Source organism: Opisthocomus hoazin, chromosome 21 (genome assembly GCF_030867145.1).
Source record: "Opisthocomus hoazin isolate bOpiHoa1 chromosome 21, bOpiHoa1.hap1, whole genome shotgun sequence".
NCBI classification, from domain to species: domain Eukaryota; kingdom Metazoa; phylum Chordata; class Aves; order Opisthocomiformes; family Opisthocomidae; genus Opisthocomus; species Opisthocomus hoazin.
This window is the reverse complement of record NC_134434.1, coordinates 3,205,020-3,222,499: the sequence shown is the minus strand read 5'-3', so window position 1 is coordinate 3,222,499 and position 17,480 is coordinate 3,205,020. Positions and strand designations below refer to the sequence as shown.

Sequence of the window (17,480 nt, the reverse complement as noted above, 5' to 3'; positions counted from 1 at the left end):
GGCCTCTGTCTAAAGGACGGCCGTCATTACTCTTTATCAATTAACCACCAAGACAGGCCTCTAAAGTGCAGCGGAGCTGATAAATTCGTGCCAAAGCCAGCTGCTGTCTCGGAAGGGACGACGTCCCCGGGGTGTCCTTGGGAGCCTCCCGAGGCCCCGCGGGGCAGGGGTCAACCCCGCTGCTGCCCATGGCCCCTCCTCCCCGGGGCGGGGGTCGTTGCAGCCCTCGGGCCCCTCGCACCGCCCCAGCATCTCCTGGAAGCTCCGGGGGGAGCGGAGCCTCCGGGCCCGGCTGCAGCTGGGGACTACATTTCCCATCGCCCCGCGCGGGACAGGGCCTGCCTGGGCCGGGGGGAGCCGGGCCTTGCGGCCTACCCGCGGCCTGCTGCGGGCAGGGGCTTGCGGCGCTGCAGGTACGGGAGGCTGCGGGCCCCGGGAGTGGGATGGTGCGGGCGCGGGGCCCGGGACACCGGTCGCGCTGGCCCGGGATGCTGTGGGTCAGGAGGGCTCCGGGTGCCATGGCAGTGGGATGCGGGGGTTAAGCGGCGGGCTCCTTCCGTGCTGCTCCCGCCCCGAGAGGTGCGCGCACCCCTCGCCTCCGGCACCGCTTCGTTTTCTGCCTGAGCCCCGCGGCAGTAACCGTTTGAGCTCCCCTGGGTGCTCCGGGCCGATGAGAGGAGGTTTCCTTCCCCGCTGCCCCCTCCTCAGCCCCCACGGGTGCCCGCCAGGCTTTGGGCTCTCGGCTTGGGCCAGCATGCGTGGGGCGGGGCGAGCGGTATTTGCTCCCTTTCGGGTGATTTTGCAGGGGAGGTTGTGGAGTCTCCTTCTCTGGAGATATTCCAGCCCCGCCTGGACAAGGTCCTGTGCAGCCTGCTCTGGGTGACCCTGCTTGGGCAGGGGGTTGGACTGGGTGACCCACAGAGGGCCCTGCCAACCCCCACCATTCTGTCATTCTGTGTGATTCTCTGATTCCTTGGTGTCGGTGTGATGTTCCCCACAGAAGCTGCTGCAGAAGCCCAAGACTGTTCTGGGGAACGGGGGGTTGTTTTTAAGACTCAGACTGAGCCCTGTTTAGAGCAGCTTGGAGAGGTCTGGGCGGCACGCAGCCAGCCCAGTGGGCTGTGTGGGGGCCCCAAGCAGGCGAGGGGAGTTTGTTTAACAGCACGTCAGGAAATCCCCCTCTCCCTGCAGGCAGGAGGTTGGACCAACGGTGTTAGATCCCCCTGCAACGTGGAGCTGAAGAGCAGAAGAATCTGTAAATGGACTTGCTGGAGCAAGGGAAGGCTGGGATCCCGCGATGGTGAGTGTGACACGGTACTACGTCAGGCCTGTGAAATCCCAGTTTGAAGCTCTGGCACCTCCATTTGAAGGCAGCAGTGATCCCGAGGGCTGGAGGGTTCGGCCTAGCTGGTGGTCAGGAGGGGCTGCGCTCGCTGGTGTCTCAGAAGCTGTACATGTGTCTGCAGTACCCCTGTGTTTCACGTGCCGTTTCCCAAACAGCGTGGGCAGGAGGAGGGCTTTGCGGTTGCTTATGGGATTGTCTGGAGAAACTGTCCTCTGGCTTTACCATTTTGAGAAAGTCCAGGTCAGACTTGCTTTGTTTTCTAATGAGGGAATCTGTCTTTCTTTGTAGGCTACAAAACCCAGGAGAAGTTTAAGAGGTACGTACACACACTCGTCTGCTTTCCTTTCACTTTCCATAGGTGCTTTGATTTGCTGGAATGCGTGGGACGGAGGAGAGGGGCTGTTGGGATCAGGGGGCAGTCCTGGCTACTGAAGTGTTCATGATCCTTACCTGAAAGGTGCATTTGAGTGCATGGTGTCATTCCCGAACCAGAGATATTCTCCTGCCCCTCACATCAAATGGATTTGCTTACTGGGGTTTTATATTGCTTTCTTGTGGGCTTTCCCAAATCTAAGCAAGAATGTATGCATTTATTTCAGTTCTTCCCCTCAGCTACTCCTTAACTGCTTGTTTGGAGGCCTCCTGCAGCCCCTGATACTGAAGCAGTGCTTTTGGGGTTGCCCAGGGGCTCTGAGACGTTGTGGGGTGAGAGCTCACAGATGAAGTGCTGCTTGCGGCCAGGGACTAACTGAATGGAAAGTGCCTGGCTCACTTGATAGGGAAATCCTGTTTCTGGCTAAGCAAAGCCAAATCTTTTACCCACAAAATACTGGATCAAGTTCTGTCCCTGGCAGCTCTCTCTAGACCGGCAAGGAGGGTCTTACGCTGCTGGTGCTTGAGACCAAACTATTATTCTTGTGGCATTTCAAAAGAGCAAGCCATATTGAAATTGGGAGCTTTTCTGCACCTGCCTGGGGAGCTCACCTGCCTCAATACCTTTACTTTATCTCTTTTCAGACTCTGTCGATGATGTGCTTGGTGACCTCCTGGGATATGATGGTAAAATGAACCTTCTTTGCAGCTGGAAGGGCAGCATCCTTATACTCTTACTCTGCTCCTGGGAGCAGGAGGTGCTGGTGCAACAGCCATGGATCTCTGAGGGGGCTCCAGTTGTGAGGGGGGATGAAGCAGGGAGCAGAGGGCAGAGCAGGCTTTCCTCAGTCAGAGGCCACTGAATAGGATGGACATGGGCTTGGGGAAGCAAAGTATAGTTCACCTCTGATTAAAAGCCTCTTTGACCAATGAGGAGACAGCAAATCCTCCTTTGGAGTGCCTAGGCCAGGAATATGCCGTGTCCATCATCCTAATCTCTCCCTGTCTTGTGTCCAGATGAAACCGCTGTTAAATCTGCCAGAGCTTCCCTGCCGGCCACGGGCAGCAGTAGGAGAGCCCAGGGCACCAGCTCGCAGGCCAGCAAGAAGTGAGTGCCTTGCAGATACAGCCTCTCGCACTCGGAGATCTCTCTGTGCTCCCCAGGTCCTTCTGATCTGCCCCGTCCTTGGCTTCTCCGCCTCAGTCCCTGCCCCAGTAGTGATTGCCTGGGAAGTGCCTTTGGGAACTGGGGACTGAAGCTTTCCAGCAAGAGCTGGGTGCCCCTAGCCCTGTAAATCTCCCTTACAACAGTTGCCTGCTTAAATACAGCAGTCCTAGCACTACTGTCTTTTATCCCAGTGCTATTTTAGCCTTATTTTCTGTTGCACGATATGGCTGCCACGGTGTGCCTGTGTGCTCTCCTCCTCCTCCCACTGCTGCGTCTCACTCCACCCTTGCCAAGCTCATGTGTGGTGCTGCTAACCCCCGGGCCTGTGTCACAGGTCCTTTCTGGAGGATGACTTCTTCAGCAAACTCCCTGCGGAGGACGCTGAAGCTGCAGAGGTGAGCCCACATTTCAGGGGGGAGCTTGGGTGTTCTGAGGGCTGGGGCTGAGCTGAGCCCCCGGTGTCATCCCATGCGAGTCAGCTCGGGGCTGTCAGGGGTGAACCGTGAAGTCTGGCTGAAGAGGTAGACCCTCTCCAGCATCGCTGTGGGGTGGGGAAGACGGGACAGGGGAGTGGGTGGATGCTGGGAGAAGGGCTTCCACGTGCCCTGGATGAGATGGAGCAGGGCCAGGGGAGATGTACTACTGCAGCCCAGCCTTCCTGGGTGCGCTTCAAGTATAGTGTCATAGGAAGGACCTTAACACAAAGCAATGGCTTTGGGTGTTCTTGACACTTCTTCCCAGGGGCAGCAGGATCTCAGTAAAGGGTTTGACGCCCAGGGGGTTTCCAGGGAGGAGGACAGCAGGAGGAGTTGGGCATGTATTCTTCTATCCCATAAAATCAGGAAAACCAGGGCCTGGAGCGTGGGAGGAAGGGGTGAGGAGTTTCCGAAGTCTGTTCATCTGTCTGATCTCTGCTCTGCTTGGCATGCAGGGATCCAGTGCCTCTGATGGAGACCCGCAAGCTCTGCTGCAGACCCTGAAGGCAAGTGTGTAAACACCCTCCGTCTGAGCCCCACACGCGCTGCAGCCATGGCCTCCAGCACCAGCCTCCAAAGGGAGAAGCGGTGCTGGGGCGTTAGCAGTGCTCACCCTGCACCCATCCTCATCCTCTTGCTTTCCAGGACATGGATGACATGGAGGCTGATCTCCTGGGAATACCGAAACCCAGTTCTGGGCCAGGGAAGACAACTGTGAAAGGTCCTGGGAAATGTGACTCCTTGGGAGGAGCAGTAAAAACTGCAGGGAAGCTGCTAGCTCCTGAGAAGGGTAAAAAGGAGATTCTGCTCTTCTTTTCATATTATTGCAAACGAGTAGGGGGTATTTTCATCCAGGATAGGGAAGAGAATTGGATTTGTTCCCTAAAATCCTGTTCCTTTTGGTGCTGTCACAGACACAGGGTGTTATTCTAACCTTGTGTTGTCCCTTGGGACATCCCTGGCCCGACCTCTTGTCGTGCTGTGATAATATCACTAACATCAGCAGCCACAACAGCCACGCTGCCGCCTCCCACCAAACACTGCTTGGCCGTTCTCTGATGCAGGGCAACATGTTTCTAGTGGGATCTGCCTGATCTGCGGGGAAGGAGAGCCAGAGGGCTTGCATTTAGGATATGCCAGTCCCCAAAGTGCCCTGCTTTTCCCCAGGCCCTTGTCTCCTCTGCTTGCAAGGAGGCTTCTCCAGAGAGGTTCCCACCTAGTGCGGCTGCAGGGTGGCTTTGTGTCACAACATGTGCTTGTAGGGTGCTGACATTAGAAGAGTGATCTTCCTCCAGGGTGAGAGAGGGGCACCTCTGCAGCACCTTGTCTCTGAAAGCTGTGGCCTCTCCTTCCAGGAGAGTCTGTACCTGCGATGGAAAAGAAGGCACTTTCTTCCCCCCGTGCTCCCCGACAGTACAAGAAATTTAACTTTGAAGGTAGGATCTTGCTTCACTTCAGCACGTAGATCCGTGGTGGCAGCTGAGGACTCTGTCCTTGCTCTTTGCCCGTGCTTGCCTCTGCTGTTAACCAAAGGCTTGGCTGGTTAATGAGATACAGAGTCCTTCACCCCTACGGTGCCAGTGCAAATCTAATCCCTTAGAGGTGACCAAAGGAAAAAAAAAACAGCTCAGTGTTTGAGGCCCTCCCCTAGACGGGGCTGGGAGACGATTCCTGAGGGCATTTGCATTTTCACGTGTGCTTTGTTTTTTAATGACTGACTGTAACACTTGAGAGCCCTTGGGGGGAGGGGGGGGGGAGGATTCTGTCCACCTTCCAAAATGGAGGCTTCTTTCCTGGCACAGCTGAGGCCTCATTGTCAAAGCCTGTCCTTTAACCATTAAGATCACTAATGGGCTTTAGGTGGGCTTTCTTCTCCCCTTTTTCAGTGCCTAAACAGTGTTCAAGCAGTAAAGCACACAGATTTTGAGTTTTCTTCTAGGAGAAAGAAAATCTGGAAAAAAAACAAACAGAAATGTAACTATTGAGTGTTTGAAGTTCACGGAGGTCCTGGGGTGTCCCAGGTCCCTGCAGCACCTGTGTTCCTGGCTTAGGGTGGATGTGGCCTCCTGTCTCCACCTGCACACAGTGGGAAGTAGTGCTTGGCTTAGCACGGAACTGTTCTCTAAATACTGTTGGATTTGTTGTTTTGTTTTGTTTTGTTTTTAATTATTATTCTCCTTTCCTGCCCCTACGGGGTAATTCCCAGATTTAGATGATCCTTTAGCAGGGCTTTTATCTGATGAGGAGCAGGATGCTCCCAAGAAGCCAGCTCCAGCAGGCACTAAAAGCAGCTCTGAGAAAAAAGCAGAATGGAGCAAAGAGAAAGGTAAGCAGGGCTGCTCGATGCATCCTCTTTGTATTAAATGAATCGGCAGCCTGGATTCGTTTGTGTGAGGTCCAAGCTGATTAAAATGAAAGCTACCTCATACCATCTCTTATTAACCAGTATGGTCATTTATAAAGCAACTTGGTAATGCGACAATTGGTTAATTGTGACACAGATCATTGAGTGCTTGATATTTCCAGTGTGCCACAGGTTGCAGAACTGACCTTTCCTTTCTGGGAATGGAGGCTCAGATCTCACTTTTGATCTCATCCAGCCTGTTCTGCACGTTGCCACATGAGAAGAAGCTTTCTGGGTCAGGGTTGGGGTGGCTCGAGAGCGTCACTGGTCCACGCCGTAAGCCCAGTTGGGGCACCTCTGGGTTGCATCCATCTGCACTGTGGCCGTGTTACAGGCACCCATCCCTCTTGTTCCTGCAGCAGGGATGCTAATGGGGCTGATAGTCCCCTGAAATCATCTTTCATCCCCATAAATCCACTCTGGACACAAGTGGCAGCTGGTGGGCTAGGGCAAGGACTAAGGTGCAGTGGTGGAGCAGGGACTTTTCGGGGAAGGAGGGCAGGAATTATTGGGTTGGAAGCTTGCAAAGCTAAAAAAGCTCCTGGTGTTAGGCAGAGCTGGAAACCCCGGTGTTGGTGACACCCAGCAATGTCCCGTCAGTGGATGCATGGCCACAGACCAGGCAGTAGTGCATTGCCACTTTGTCACTTGCTGTGGGATTTGGTCACTGAAAAGAGCTGTTTAAAAGTGGCATTGTAAATGGTCCTGAGGAAAGAAGTGCAGGCAGGGCTGCTGTAATCTCTTGTTGTTTAAAAAGAAAAAAAAAAAGCCCTGATCAAACCTCCTACTGTGTGTGATCCCATCCACAGAGCCACCCCCACCCCAGACGCCCCTGCACACCGTGGCCCCGCTCCGAAGGAGGGAGGAGCTCAGGTTTGAAGACGATGGTGATGACCTGATGGATGCACTGGGATTTGGTGATGACCCGAAAGGAGATGAGAAGCCAGGAAAGAAGGCAGAAGAGTAAGGGCAATGAAGAGGCAGTGGGAGTAAAGCAGGGGATGGTTTTTGCATTGAGATGGTGCCACCATGGTGGGAGGAGGATGGTGGAGCTTTTGCAGTGGGTCCCAGAAAGGGGCAAGAGCAGCCTCATTTCACAGAGAAGAGCCAGAGCACCCTGACAAGGCTGTGTGACGAGGAACAGCCCTGCCTCTTGGAGAAACCCATCTGCCAATATGTCCCCAACAGAGAGGAGCTCCGGCCAGCCCGCTCCAAGCTTGACGAGTTGCTGGGACGAGGCTCTGTAATGAAATCCCTGGAACAGCCAGGAGTGGGAGAGCGCACAGAGTTCAAACTGGATAAGAAGCACCAGAAACAACCAGGTGAGTACAGTGGGGGACGCTGGGATGGTCTGCAGAGGTGACAGCATTGGCTTGGGAGAGTGAGGTTGGTGTCTAATGCCCTGACAGGGAAAATACTCTTTCTGTAGGGTTGCTTGTGGGCTCTCGGTCAGCACAGGGGGTAAGGTGGCTAATGCAAAAGTGGTGTACTCTGCCCTCTGCCCAGCCAGGGAGCATTTGCACAGTAGCTGTAACTCAGTTGCCTTTGGATGTGAGCTGATTCCCAACAAAAATGCTTTTCCCAGCCACACTGAGGAGGCACGTTGGTCGTGGGTTTCCAGGGAAGATGTTTCCAGCTGTGTTTTCCCAGAGGCAATGATCCCAGTGGGAAGTGCAGGGGAGGAGGAGGGCTGGTGTCTGCAGCTGGCTGCTTCTCTGGCCTCTAACTCAAGGCTGCTGGTCTCAACAGAGAAGGAAGAGAGTCGGGATGAGGAGGATTTTGTGTTTGGAGCATACCAGCCCACAGTGGCCTCCACGCCCGAGGGCCGGCCGTCGAGAAGGCAGTCGGTGAGGTATGGTGCTCTGTGTGCGTCTGTTGCTCCAGGCAGGGTCCCCTTTTAGGCAGGGTCCCTGCAGACCCCTCGCAGGCAGGGTCTCCTCGCAGGCAGGGTCCCCAGAGACCTCTTGCAGGCAGGTATGTGACTGCTTCTCCTTACCGCAGGTTTTCAGCCGAGAACAGCAATGAACCAAAACCAGACCCACGCTCCAAACCTCTTCCTCCAGCCAACCAGAGCCTCGTGCGGGGCAGCAGGGCTGGAGGTGACTGGCTGGGTTTGAAAGATGAGGATTTTATGGATTTGGAGCCGCTGTCTCCAGTGAAGGCCGGTCCTGCGGTGATCTACCCCAGCCCTGCTGCAGCGGGGCAGCCTGGCCCCGCCAGCCAGCTCCCGGCTGCAGAAGAGGCAGCAGCTCAACCCGGCCCGGTGGAGGAGGAGGAGAACTGGCTGAGCGCTGCCTTGTCTCGCAAGAAAGCCCAAGCACAGGCAAAGGCCCACGAGAGAAGTGCCAAGCCCTCAGAGGCCCCACGTGAAGGGCTGGATCCCTGCTCTCCCGTCAGGTAAAGGCATGGCTGATGGCCACAGCACTCCTGTCTGCTCCACGTGTAGCTGCTCCAGCAGGACCTCTCAGAAACCCTCAGCTCAGGTTTAAGGAATTAATTTTAAGCACTCTCTTGTCTCAGGTTAGGGTAATAACATGTTTTTTTCTCTCACTGATCCAGCCCACAGTCCCATCACACCTCTGCGTTCTCCTTCCAGTTGCGGCCAAGATGGCACACACTGCCCAGGGTCCCACATGGCTGTTGTGGATCAGCACGTCCCCGGGGGCTCCCCACATGCTCCTAGGTCCTGCCTTCGTTCTCCTTCACTCCTCTTAGTCCCAGGCAAACTATCTCCTCCAGTTTAGGTTTACACAGGCACAGGTTCAAACTTGTGCCATTCGAATGGGCCTCAGGAGCGAGCTGCAGACAAACAACCATGTGTCGTGGGCAGGGGTGTGATAGCTGGGGCTGCTGCTGACCAGGGGGAGGGGGTGGATGCAGCAAGGAGGAACACCAGTGACAGAGGTTTTGGGGTGTCTTTGCTCCCTCTGTAGCCAAAAGGCTGAATCCTGCCACAGCTGAGCAGGACAGAGGCTTTCACCTGCGAGGCAGTAACTGGCGTTGGGGGAAAGGATCTTGTCTGTTGTCACCTCTTGGCTCTTGCACATAGGATGCTTTTTGCTTGCAGCCAGCCAGCCGCCTCCACAGGGACACCGCAGCAGGCAGCTGCCCTGCAGGACAAGGCAGCGAGCGCGGATGGCTCCAGGTAAGGCCTCGTTTGCCTTTCAGTCATCCTCCGTGGGTGAGATTTCCTGCAGAAGGCAGCTGCGTGGGTGAGAGTGGGGAGAGCTGGTAGCCAGCAGTGATCGCTTTGCTCTGGGACCTCTGTAACTGGGAGGGAAGGCAGCCCTGAAGGGTCATCAGGCTCTGGCCTGTTTGCTCACAGTGGAACAGCCAAACTTTAAAGAATTGCCAAGCAGGGTAAGTCTGTGTGCCTTTCCTGGAGCTGTGATGCTGCTGTTGTATCACTCGTCTCTCTGTGCCCACGCAGGCAGCCGGTCCCCTGGCTCAGCACCGCGAAACAAGGCTCAGCTCACCCATCGGAGGCTGCCAAGGGCGATTCCTCCAGAGATGCCAGCGCCCTGGGTGTGTTTTTTGTGGTTGTATGATTTGGGTGGTGGTATGCAGGGAGGGTCCCTCTGTCCTTAGAAAAAGGCAGGAGCCACAGCATCACCCTTGGCTGTGTGAATGCTGCCCAGGCTTTGACTGGCCATTGTTGGAGCAAGCTGCAGGATCCCACCATCCCCATCTCATGGCGCGGTGGGGACAGCGTGCTGGGGCGCACTGAGCTCCGCAGTGCTGCCTTTGGGGTTTCAGAGGGCTGCAAGGGACTTGGTCTCTCTGAGCAATGGGTGGGTGTCTTGCTGTCCCTGCTCTCTCCCTTCCTGTTGCACCCACACTCGTCCCACTCGTGCTGTGTGCTAGAAGACCCCATCCTGCCCTGGGCTGAGGCTGTGCACCGGCTCAGAGGCCATTGAAAGCATTTTGGGGGACCCAGCTGCCTCCCTAGGTGATGGGGATGGAGGAGGAGCCGTGCTTTGTCCCCAGGATTGCTTTGCAGAGCAGACTCCCACCATTGTGCATGGGGTGGGGTCAGGGTGCAGGTACGGGCACAGAACAGGACCCTTCTCACTCTGGCCAGGAGACCCAGGCCCTTGTCCTTCTGGGAGGGAATGGTTCCCAGTGCCGTGTCTGAATCATGGATTTGTTCAATTTTCAGTCCCCACGGCCTCATTCCCAGGAGAGCAGGAGACGCAGGGCCCTGCCCCGCTCGCTCAGGTAGGTCTGCTGCTCCCACGTCCCCAGGAGATGCGAGGTCGGGGTGGTGATTACCAGCCCTCCCGTGTCGACTTGCTGGCATAAGCTCTGTCCGTGCTGCCTCGGCAGGAGGGAGGATGGGCCCCGCTTTGCGTCTCTGGGAGCCCATGTTCATGGAGAGTCCCGAGATGCCACAAGTTGTGTTTATCAGGCCAAAGCAGGTGTGGTACGGATGCTTTGTAAATTGTGCGTGTTTACAACCCTGCATTGCCTGAGCAGCGTTTACACAGTACCCCAGGCATATATATATTATATTAATTAGACAACAGAGGCTCCAGTTGATAAAGGACTTTTTCTTCAGCTGGTTTTCCCCAGTACGGTGGTGAAGATGCTCTGAAATTGTTTCTAGACAACTGAAGGGGAATCCGAGCCTCTGACAGAGGGGCAGCTCTTGCTTAGTCTTTGAAGCCTCCATTTCTCATGTAGCTGGGCCTCCTCGCCCTGCCGTTGTGGCAGGACACACGCTGTCCCCCAGAGGACTCACCATCTTATCCTTGAGTGTGTCCTCAGAGTAGGAAGAGCTCAGTGTGCTTGTGTCTGGGGTGGGGGCTGCTGAGTATCACCTGGTGAGAAAGAAGCTAGGCCAGCTACAGGGTTGGGCTGGAGAAGGGCAGAGGAGGGACCGCGAGAGGGTGGGCATGGACTGCTGTTCCCAGGCTAGAAGATGTTCTCACCAGGGCTTTCCCTCCCTGAGAATGTCCCTGTGTCTCCACAGGTTGCCACACCCGGAGTACATCTCCAGGCTGCCTCACAGCTGCAGGTGAGCCGTGTGCCTGCCTTTGGGGGCTGATGGCCGCACCACAAAGCCACTGATCCTGAGGGGCCTCAATCTTCTCTGTTCATCTCCGTAGGCAGAGTCCCCAGCCCTAGCTTTGCTGCATGACAGGAGGCTGGGGGCTCCCGCAGCCCCACTCTATGAGGATGCGACAGGCTGTCGGGCAGCACTGCTCAGTGCCCAGGCCCGTGTGGCAGAGCTGGAGAGCCAGGTGAGCCCCATTACCTGCTGGGTGGAGGACCACGGGTAACGCAGGGGGAGGAGGAGGGGCCATGTCTGCTCCAAATAGCATAAGGGTGACAGGGGAGAGAGGAGAAACCTCCTTGTCCAGAGATGTCTGCTGCTACCAAGTGCTGCTGTGGGAGCTCTGGCCTCGGGGCAGCACAAGGACCTTCTCTCCGGGTGCCTGGCAGGTCCAGACGCTGGAGCTGGAGCGGACGCAGCACAAACGGCTGCTGGAGAGTCTCCAGCAGCAGCACCAGGAGGACCTGGCTCTCCTTGAGACCGCCCACAGGTACCAGGCTCTCGCATGTTCTCCCCTCCAGTGTCACGTCCTTGCCTACAGCCCTGTCCATCGCCCCTGGGGTGGGATTCTGGGGTGCTTCCTAAATCCATCCCTGGGCCGGGCAGGCACAGAGCCTTGTTGATGTGGACCTGGTGGGGACAGAGAGGAGCCTACGGGTGAGCCAAGGTGAGGGTCCACTCTCCCCAACGCCATCCCACAGGTGACAAGGAGGAGGGGTCAGTCCCCTTGCCAGCGTGACCCCAGCCAGGGCACCATGCCGGGCAGTGGCAGGAGGGTTCATGGCTCAGACTCCACAGAGCAAAGCACCCCGTGCCTCTGTTTCCCCACGCACACAGCGACACCGATCTGCTCCTAAATCCCTGTGTGCACTGTGGGTGGAGAGTGTTGGGTATTGCCATGAAAGCAATGTTTCTTCCTTACTGTGACCTCTCCGGGCAGGAGCCGGGTGAGGGTGGTGGAGGAGACCTACGGGCAGCGGGAGGAGCGGCTGCGGCGGGAGACGGAGCAGCTGGCAGCTCAGCTGCTGTCGCAGAGCCAGGACGCGGAGCAGGCGCGGGCAGAGCTGCGGGCACAGCACCAGCAGCACCTGGCCGTGCTGGAGCAGCAGAACGCGCTGGAGCTGGAGCGGCTGCGAGAGCTGCAGAGGTGAGAGCGGCACACGTGGGGCGAGTTCCCCTATTTTGGCAAAGGAACCAGGGAATGAGGACACAGCGAAAGGAGGAGTCGGACTCCAGAAGCACTGGGTTGTGGGCAGCTCAGTGGCTTTTGGAATAGGGATTCGGTTTGTAGGTGGACACAGGGACATCTGGCTGGAGACATCATTTCAGAGTGAACGCTTTGTGTTTTGAAAGATGCTGAACCCAGTGTTTTATCTCCCCCAGATCACTTTTATTCAGGTCAGTGAGTCACTGATGTCCACCTAGTTTGGGTCAATAAGAAATCAGTTGTGGCTAGAGAAGCCTGTAACCCCCAAATGGGGTCCATCCCAAACGTGGATGCCTGTCAGTGGGATGCCCTGTGACGGACCACCGTGCTAGCTCAGCTCCTGGGACATGGTTCTCAGCCCCACGACCAAGCCTCTTCTACAGTGCCCGTTGAGGGGAGCACCAGTTTGTAACAGTGGTTGGGGGCCTCCTTCCCCCGTGTCCCACAGGGCGTCTGTCCAGGAGATGCGCAAAGACCACGAAGAGCAGCTCCAGCGGCTGAAGCGGCTGAAAGACCAGGAGATTGATGCAGTGACCAGCGCCACGTCACACACCAGGTACTAACAGCCAGTATCGTATCTCCACATTGGTCCCTGGCCATGGTGTTCCCTGTCTGATGGGGAACCAGCCTCGGACCACAGGAGGAACAGGGGCCATCGCCTCTCCCACCCGCTGCCTCCAGGGAGGCTGAGCTGTTTAATATCTGTCAGCACTCCCCTAAGCAGCAACTACACCTTCCTACTGCTCTGCCGTGACCCAGAGAGGTTCGGGGCAGGGCTGCCTGGCCTTCAGCCCACCACACATCCTCCTCTCCATCGCCGTGACATGAACCACAGGGGTGGTCCTCCCCTCGCTCCTCTTCACAGGTCTCTGAATGGCATCATCGAGCAGATGGAGAAGTTCTCCAGCGACCTGCACGACCTCTCGCACAAGGTAGAAGCCAGGCACCACACTACCTCCCAGGAGCTGGCCATGGGCGCACGGCAGCAGGACAAGCAGCTCAAGGGTATGTCTGCCATTCCTCTGCACCGAGACGGCTGCGGGGTCCCCGCCGGGGCTGGGGACACCCAGGAAACAGAAAGCTGGGCTCCAAGTCAGCCAGAGGCTGGGGGCCCAGGCTGGCAAAGCCCTGCCTGCCTTGGTCACTGGACATCTCGGGGTCTCTCTCTTACAAATTGACGCCCTGGGGATGTGCAGAAGGTGATGAGCACAAACACATGCAGCTATTCCTGAATATGGTGTGGACAGAGGGGATTTCCCCCCTCATGGTGCTGATGGGCCTGCTGCTGCCTCTCCCCAGTGCTCCAGGACAGGCTGTCGCAGCAGCAGAGGGACATGGAGGAGGAGCGGAGTCGACTCCAGGAGGTGATTGCCAAAATGGAGGCCAGGCTGTGCGAGCAGACTCGGCTGCTGGAGCAGGTGAGACCGCTGTGTGTCCTCTGCCCGGGTCAGCCCTCCTGCCTGGGTATGGGGCGTGTGACTTGCCCACTGGAGGTCCATGGCCTGGAGCCTGTGACTACCATCTGTCTCTCCTCTGTGTCTGGACCCAGGAGCGATGGAGGGCGACAGCAGAGCAGTCTAAAGTGGAATCACTGCAGCACTCACTGGAGGAGCAGCGGCGAGTCATGACCCAGCAGCTCTCCATGGAGCGAGCAGAGCTGGAGAGGGCGAAGGTGAGGTGGGGCAGACATCTCCAGGTGCTTTTCGCGTGTCCTGTGAGTCTGACTGGGGTTGCACTGCGGTGTGTGGTAGAGGAAGGAGCTGGGTGCTGGGTGCTGGGCTGCAGCATCCTTCCTCTGCCACCTCAATCCCCTGCACGCTTGCATGGTGAATCGCAGTCAGACCAACCCTCTGGCACATGGATGCGAGAAGCTGCCGTGTGCGTGCATGATGCACGCTGGTTCCCCGAGGAGCGTGGGGTCAGAGCTTTCCATGCAGGATTCCCACCACCTGCCACGGGCTTGAACCAGCCACTAGATTTTGCGTTGGGTTTAGTGGCAGAGATGGGTTAAAGGAGACAAATCCTACGGCGAATGAGACTTAGTGGTTTCTCTCTCCCTCTCTTGCAATGCTCTCCAGAGCGCTTTGCTGGAGGAGCAGAAGTCGGTGATGCGGAAGTGCTCAGAGGAGCGGCAGAAGCTGGCGGCCGAGTGGGCTGAATTTCACACCCAGCAGCAGCTGAGCAAAGAGCGGATGGAGCGTGACATGGACCGAGCCCTGCAGATGGACTCCAAGAGGGAGGGCACCATCATGAGCCTGGCCAAGGTAGGGGAGCGGAGCCCCTTCCCGTGGCCTCCAGCGCTGCCTGGCAGGCTCACAGATGGGTCCTGCCTGCAGGGGAGATGTTCAGAGCTGCCTGAAGTGTTTGAGAGAGAGATGTCACTTGGTGTGGCGAGAATCAGGCTGTTCCAGCAACAGCCTCCACCAGCCTGTTGCAGATGTTGACTGAAGCATCAGTCCACTCTGCCTCTCCCCTTGGCCTGTGAGGAGTTTGGGCAGCCAGACCAGGCGCAGCCACCTCTGTTACAAGTCCGGTGAGAGGAAACCCCTGTGGTGGGTTAGGCAAACCTCCCCGTTCCTGGGGATGTGTCTGGAGCCAGTTCTGCTCCCCCCAGGGCTGTCCAGAGGGGGTATCTGGCACAGACAGGGCAGCAGAGCTGCATTTTTAAGGGCTACCAGGGTGGAAGATAACCATTCAGGCTGGGTATTTCCACTGGTGAGAACGTGCTGTGCCTTGAGCATATTTTAGGCTGTGTAAGATGGTGAGGGGCTCCATCCTTTCTGGGGAAAGAGTGTGTGTGTGTGTCTGCACAATCCCAGCTCTGCTCTCCAAGGGTGGGTGGATGAGGGCACTGCTTGAGTACCTGGTGGTGTTGCTCTGCACCCCAAATGGGAACACAGGAGGAGCTCAGCGGGGGCAGATCTCTCCCATCTCTTGGGAAGACATGAGGTGGTGTCCAGGACAGGGCAGGTAACACATTGGTTTTCCCTGTGCCCATCCTAGGAGCAGGCAGAGCTGAAGATCTGGGACCGTGAGCTGAAAGCCAAGGAGGAGCAGCTGGCAAGGGACAGGGAGCTGCTGGACAAGGCCTGGCAGGAGCTGAGGATGGAGAAGGCGGTGAACAGGGCTGCACTGCGCGTCCAGCAGCGGGAGGAGGAGATTAAAAGCTTGACCAAGGTAGGCAGAGCATCTGCGCTGCAATCACACGGGCAGGCAGCAAAGCTGGGGTTTCACGCCCCTCCCGAAGTCTTGCATCCTCACCCTGTCCCGGGAGGGGAATAAGGGGATGCACGAAGGAGCCCTGCCGCAGGGCAGCAAGGGTCCCTGTCCCCAGCCTCCCCGGCCGCTCTGCCTTGCAGCTCTCGTCCCAGAAGTACGAGGAAGGGGAGCGAGCCCTGCAGGAGGCGTGCCGGGTGGAGTCTGAGCACCAGACCAGGCTGCAGGTCCTGCAGCAGCACCTGGAGCAGCTGAAGCAGCAGGAACAGCGTCTGCACCAGGCAAATACCCCCTCGTCTTCCCTTCTCGGTCTGCAGCTGCTGTGCCAAGGACTTTGAACATTTGCCAACAGCTTCTCTCTCTCTCTTTTTCCTGGGGACGGGGCAGGAGTGGCTGAGCATGGCTCACCAGAGGAGACAGCTCCAACAGCTACGTGAGGAGCTGCCCAGCAACCCCATGATGCTGCTGACCGCAGACCAGGACCTCGGTGCCCCTACGAAAGGCCTCTCCAGTGCGCTGTGTAAGGCTTCCTGCGTGCTGCGGGTGGGAAGGGACATGCTGAGGGGCAGCTGTGCTTGTATTCCACTTCTCAGGAGGTTTGGGATGTTCCTGGCAGCTGTTATAGTTCCCCTGTACATAAACCTCAGATGTGAGTTGGTGTTGGCCTCCTCATCCTCTGAAGGAGCTCAGCGAAGCGCTCTGAGCCAGGGCAGTGCCAGGAGAGGGCAGAGGGCGCAGGAAGGGAGAGGTGGGTGGGTTAAAGCCCATTTGCACCAGGAGGCTGGGGAGGGCCCTGCTGCAGGGACAGGGAGGCAGCAGAAAACGGGATGCTCTGTTGTCTCCGTCTGGACTTCTCTGGTGGTGGCAGCACCCCACACTCGGGCTCTCATTCCAGGCTTTCCACCTCCCATCAGGGTGCTCCCTCAGCACAGCCTGGGGGGTAGCAGGGAAACCCTGGCCATGGCCGGTCCCTCCGAGCTCTACGCCAAGCTGCTGCTGCTGAAGCACAGGGCTCAGCAGGTGAGGCGGTGGGGAGAGCGGGGCTGGAAGGGGCTTCAGCCTAGCTGGGTGGGAGCAGGGCTGGGCAAAGCCTGATAGCCCCAGGGTGGGATGTCTCCTGAGATCACTGCTGAGCTGCTGGGCTGGGCTGGGAGGGCTCGCAGAAACCACGGGCACCAAGGGGAGTGGCACCAGAAGCAAGGAAGGGTGGATCCTGCCAGCTTGTCTCAGGTTGGCGCGATGTCCAATTTGAGATGGACGTCGTCCTTGGCTCGGTGGGGTTGTCCCGCTCCTCACCCCATCCCTGGGTGGGTGTTGACCCTGGCTTTGTGATGTCCCCTGCCTTTCCTATCAGCCCCCCGCTTCCCTGCTGCGTTTTTTCCCAGGTGGGGACGCTCTTTGAGGCCTCCTCTGTGGGTCTCGTGCGGAGTGTGAGGTTATGGTCTTGGGGGGAGCCCATACGCCTCAGGGGTACCACGGATGGGTACCTGCCCGCTGCTCACTGCCTGAAGGAGGGCCTGGGGTGCCTCCCTCGCTCGTGAGCGACACCCGGGACAGCCACCCCGTTTCTGTGGCACTCTGGTGTCCATCCCATCCATCCTTCCTCTCTTCTCAGGACCACGATTTCTTAGAGGAGGAGCAGTTCTTCCTGGAGACCCTGAAGAAAGCGTCCTACACCACCTCATCTCTGTCAGACTGAGGAGGTGGCCTCTGCGCGTGCTCCCCGGGGACGGCTGTGTCCGTCCTCGCAGGAGGCTGCTGGGCAACTCCGCATGGGGACGGCGGGCAGGGAAACAAACAATAAACACTCCTCGTTCTCAGGTGAAACTGCGTTCTCTTTGAAAACGGTCCCTGAGGAGCATGAAACCTCTCCCCGGGGGCCGTGCAGCCGCAGTCTGTCTGTCTGTCAGTCTGTCCGTCCCGAGGCTGGGCAAGGCGCCGACGTTCCCCAGCGCCAGCTTTTCCTTTCCGGCCCTTTTTCTGAAGGAACCTGGCTGTTGTGCTGGGCTTCGCCTCCCCTCCCGTCCCTGCTGTCCCGGGGTGACGGCGGGGCCGCTCCGCTCCCCGCAGCGGGCTCTGCGCTGGGGACAGAGGGGCGACGGCGGAGATGGGCTGGGGCAGCCCGTCCCGGCGGGGCCGTGGGGACGTTTCCAGTCAGGCACTGCGCGAGGCAGCCCCGTTGCCATGGCACCGGGGGGCCTTTCAGGCCAGACCCTGCGCGGCGCAGCCTCCGTCG

At 57.9% G+C, this 17,480-nt stretch overlaps 1 protein-coding gene across 3 annotated transcripts; it reads left to right on the top strand.

The window, feature by feature from the left end:
* The first annotated feature begins 329 nt into the window (after window positions 1-329).
* On the top strand, window positions 330-17,064 carry FBF1 (Fas binding factor 1). Of its 3 annotated transcripts, none has more exons than XM_075440963.1 (32): window positions 330-413; window positions 1,192-1,300; window positions 1,634-1,661; window positions 2,363-2,404; window positions 2,735-2,825; window positions 3,220-3,280; window positions 3,817-3,867; window positions 4,007-4,151; window positions 4,717-4,797; window positions 5,568-5,687; window positions 6,575-6,728; window positions 6,954-7,087; window positions 7,515-7,617; window positions 7,767-8,162; window positions 8,362-8,448; window positions 8,833-8,910; window positions 9,196-9,290; window positions 9,925-9,983; window positions 10,738-10,782; window positions 10,874-11,008; window positions 11,211-11,311; window positions 11,762-11,968; window positions 12,477-12,584; window positions 12,894-13,033; window positions 13,328-13,446; window positions 13,578-13,700; window positions 14,107-14,292; window positions 15,032-15,205; window positions 15,388-15,525; window positions 15,632-15,764; window positions 16,140-16,264; window positions 16,860-17,064. In XM_075440963.1, exons 2-32 carry the CDS (start codon window positions 1,298-1,300, stop codon window positions 16,941-16,943), a joined length of 3,546 nt encoding a protein of 1,181 aa, XP_075297078.1. In that variant the 5' UTR covers window positions 330-413; window positions 1,192-1,297; the 3' UTR covers window positions 16,944-17,064. The 3 variants fall into 3 exon arrangements, with proteins under 3 accessions (XP_075297078.1, XP_075297080.1, XP_075297079.1); XM_075440964.1 differs by lacking the exon at window positions 330-413 and adding an exon at window positions 835-858; XM_075440965.1 differs by lacking the exon at window positions 8,362-8,448.
* The last annotated feature ends 416 nt before the right edge of the window (window positions 17,065-17,480 follow it).

Bases quoted from the DNA above. Each gene is read 5' to 3' on its own strand.
- FBF1 (XM_075440963.1), top strand. The intron at 8,911-9,195 runs GTAAGGCCTCGT...GTGCCCACGCAG, and splicing joins GCGAGCGCGGATGGCTCCAG to GCAGCCGGTCCCCTGGCTCA. The intron at 9,291-9,924 runs GTGTGTTTTTTG...TTCAATTTTCAG, and splicing joins CAGAGATGCCAGCGCCCTGG to TCCCCACGGCCTCATTCCCA.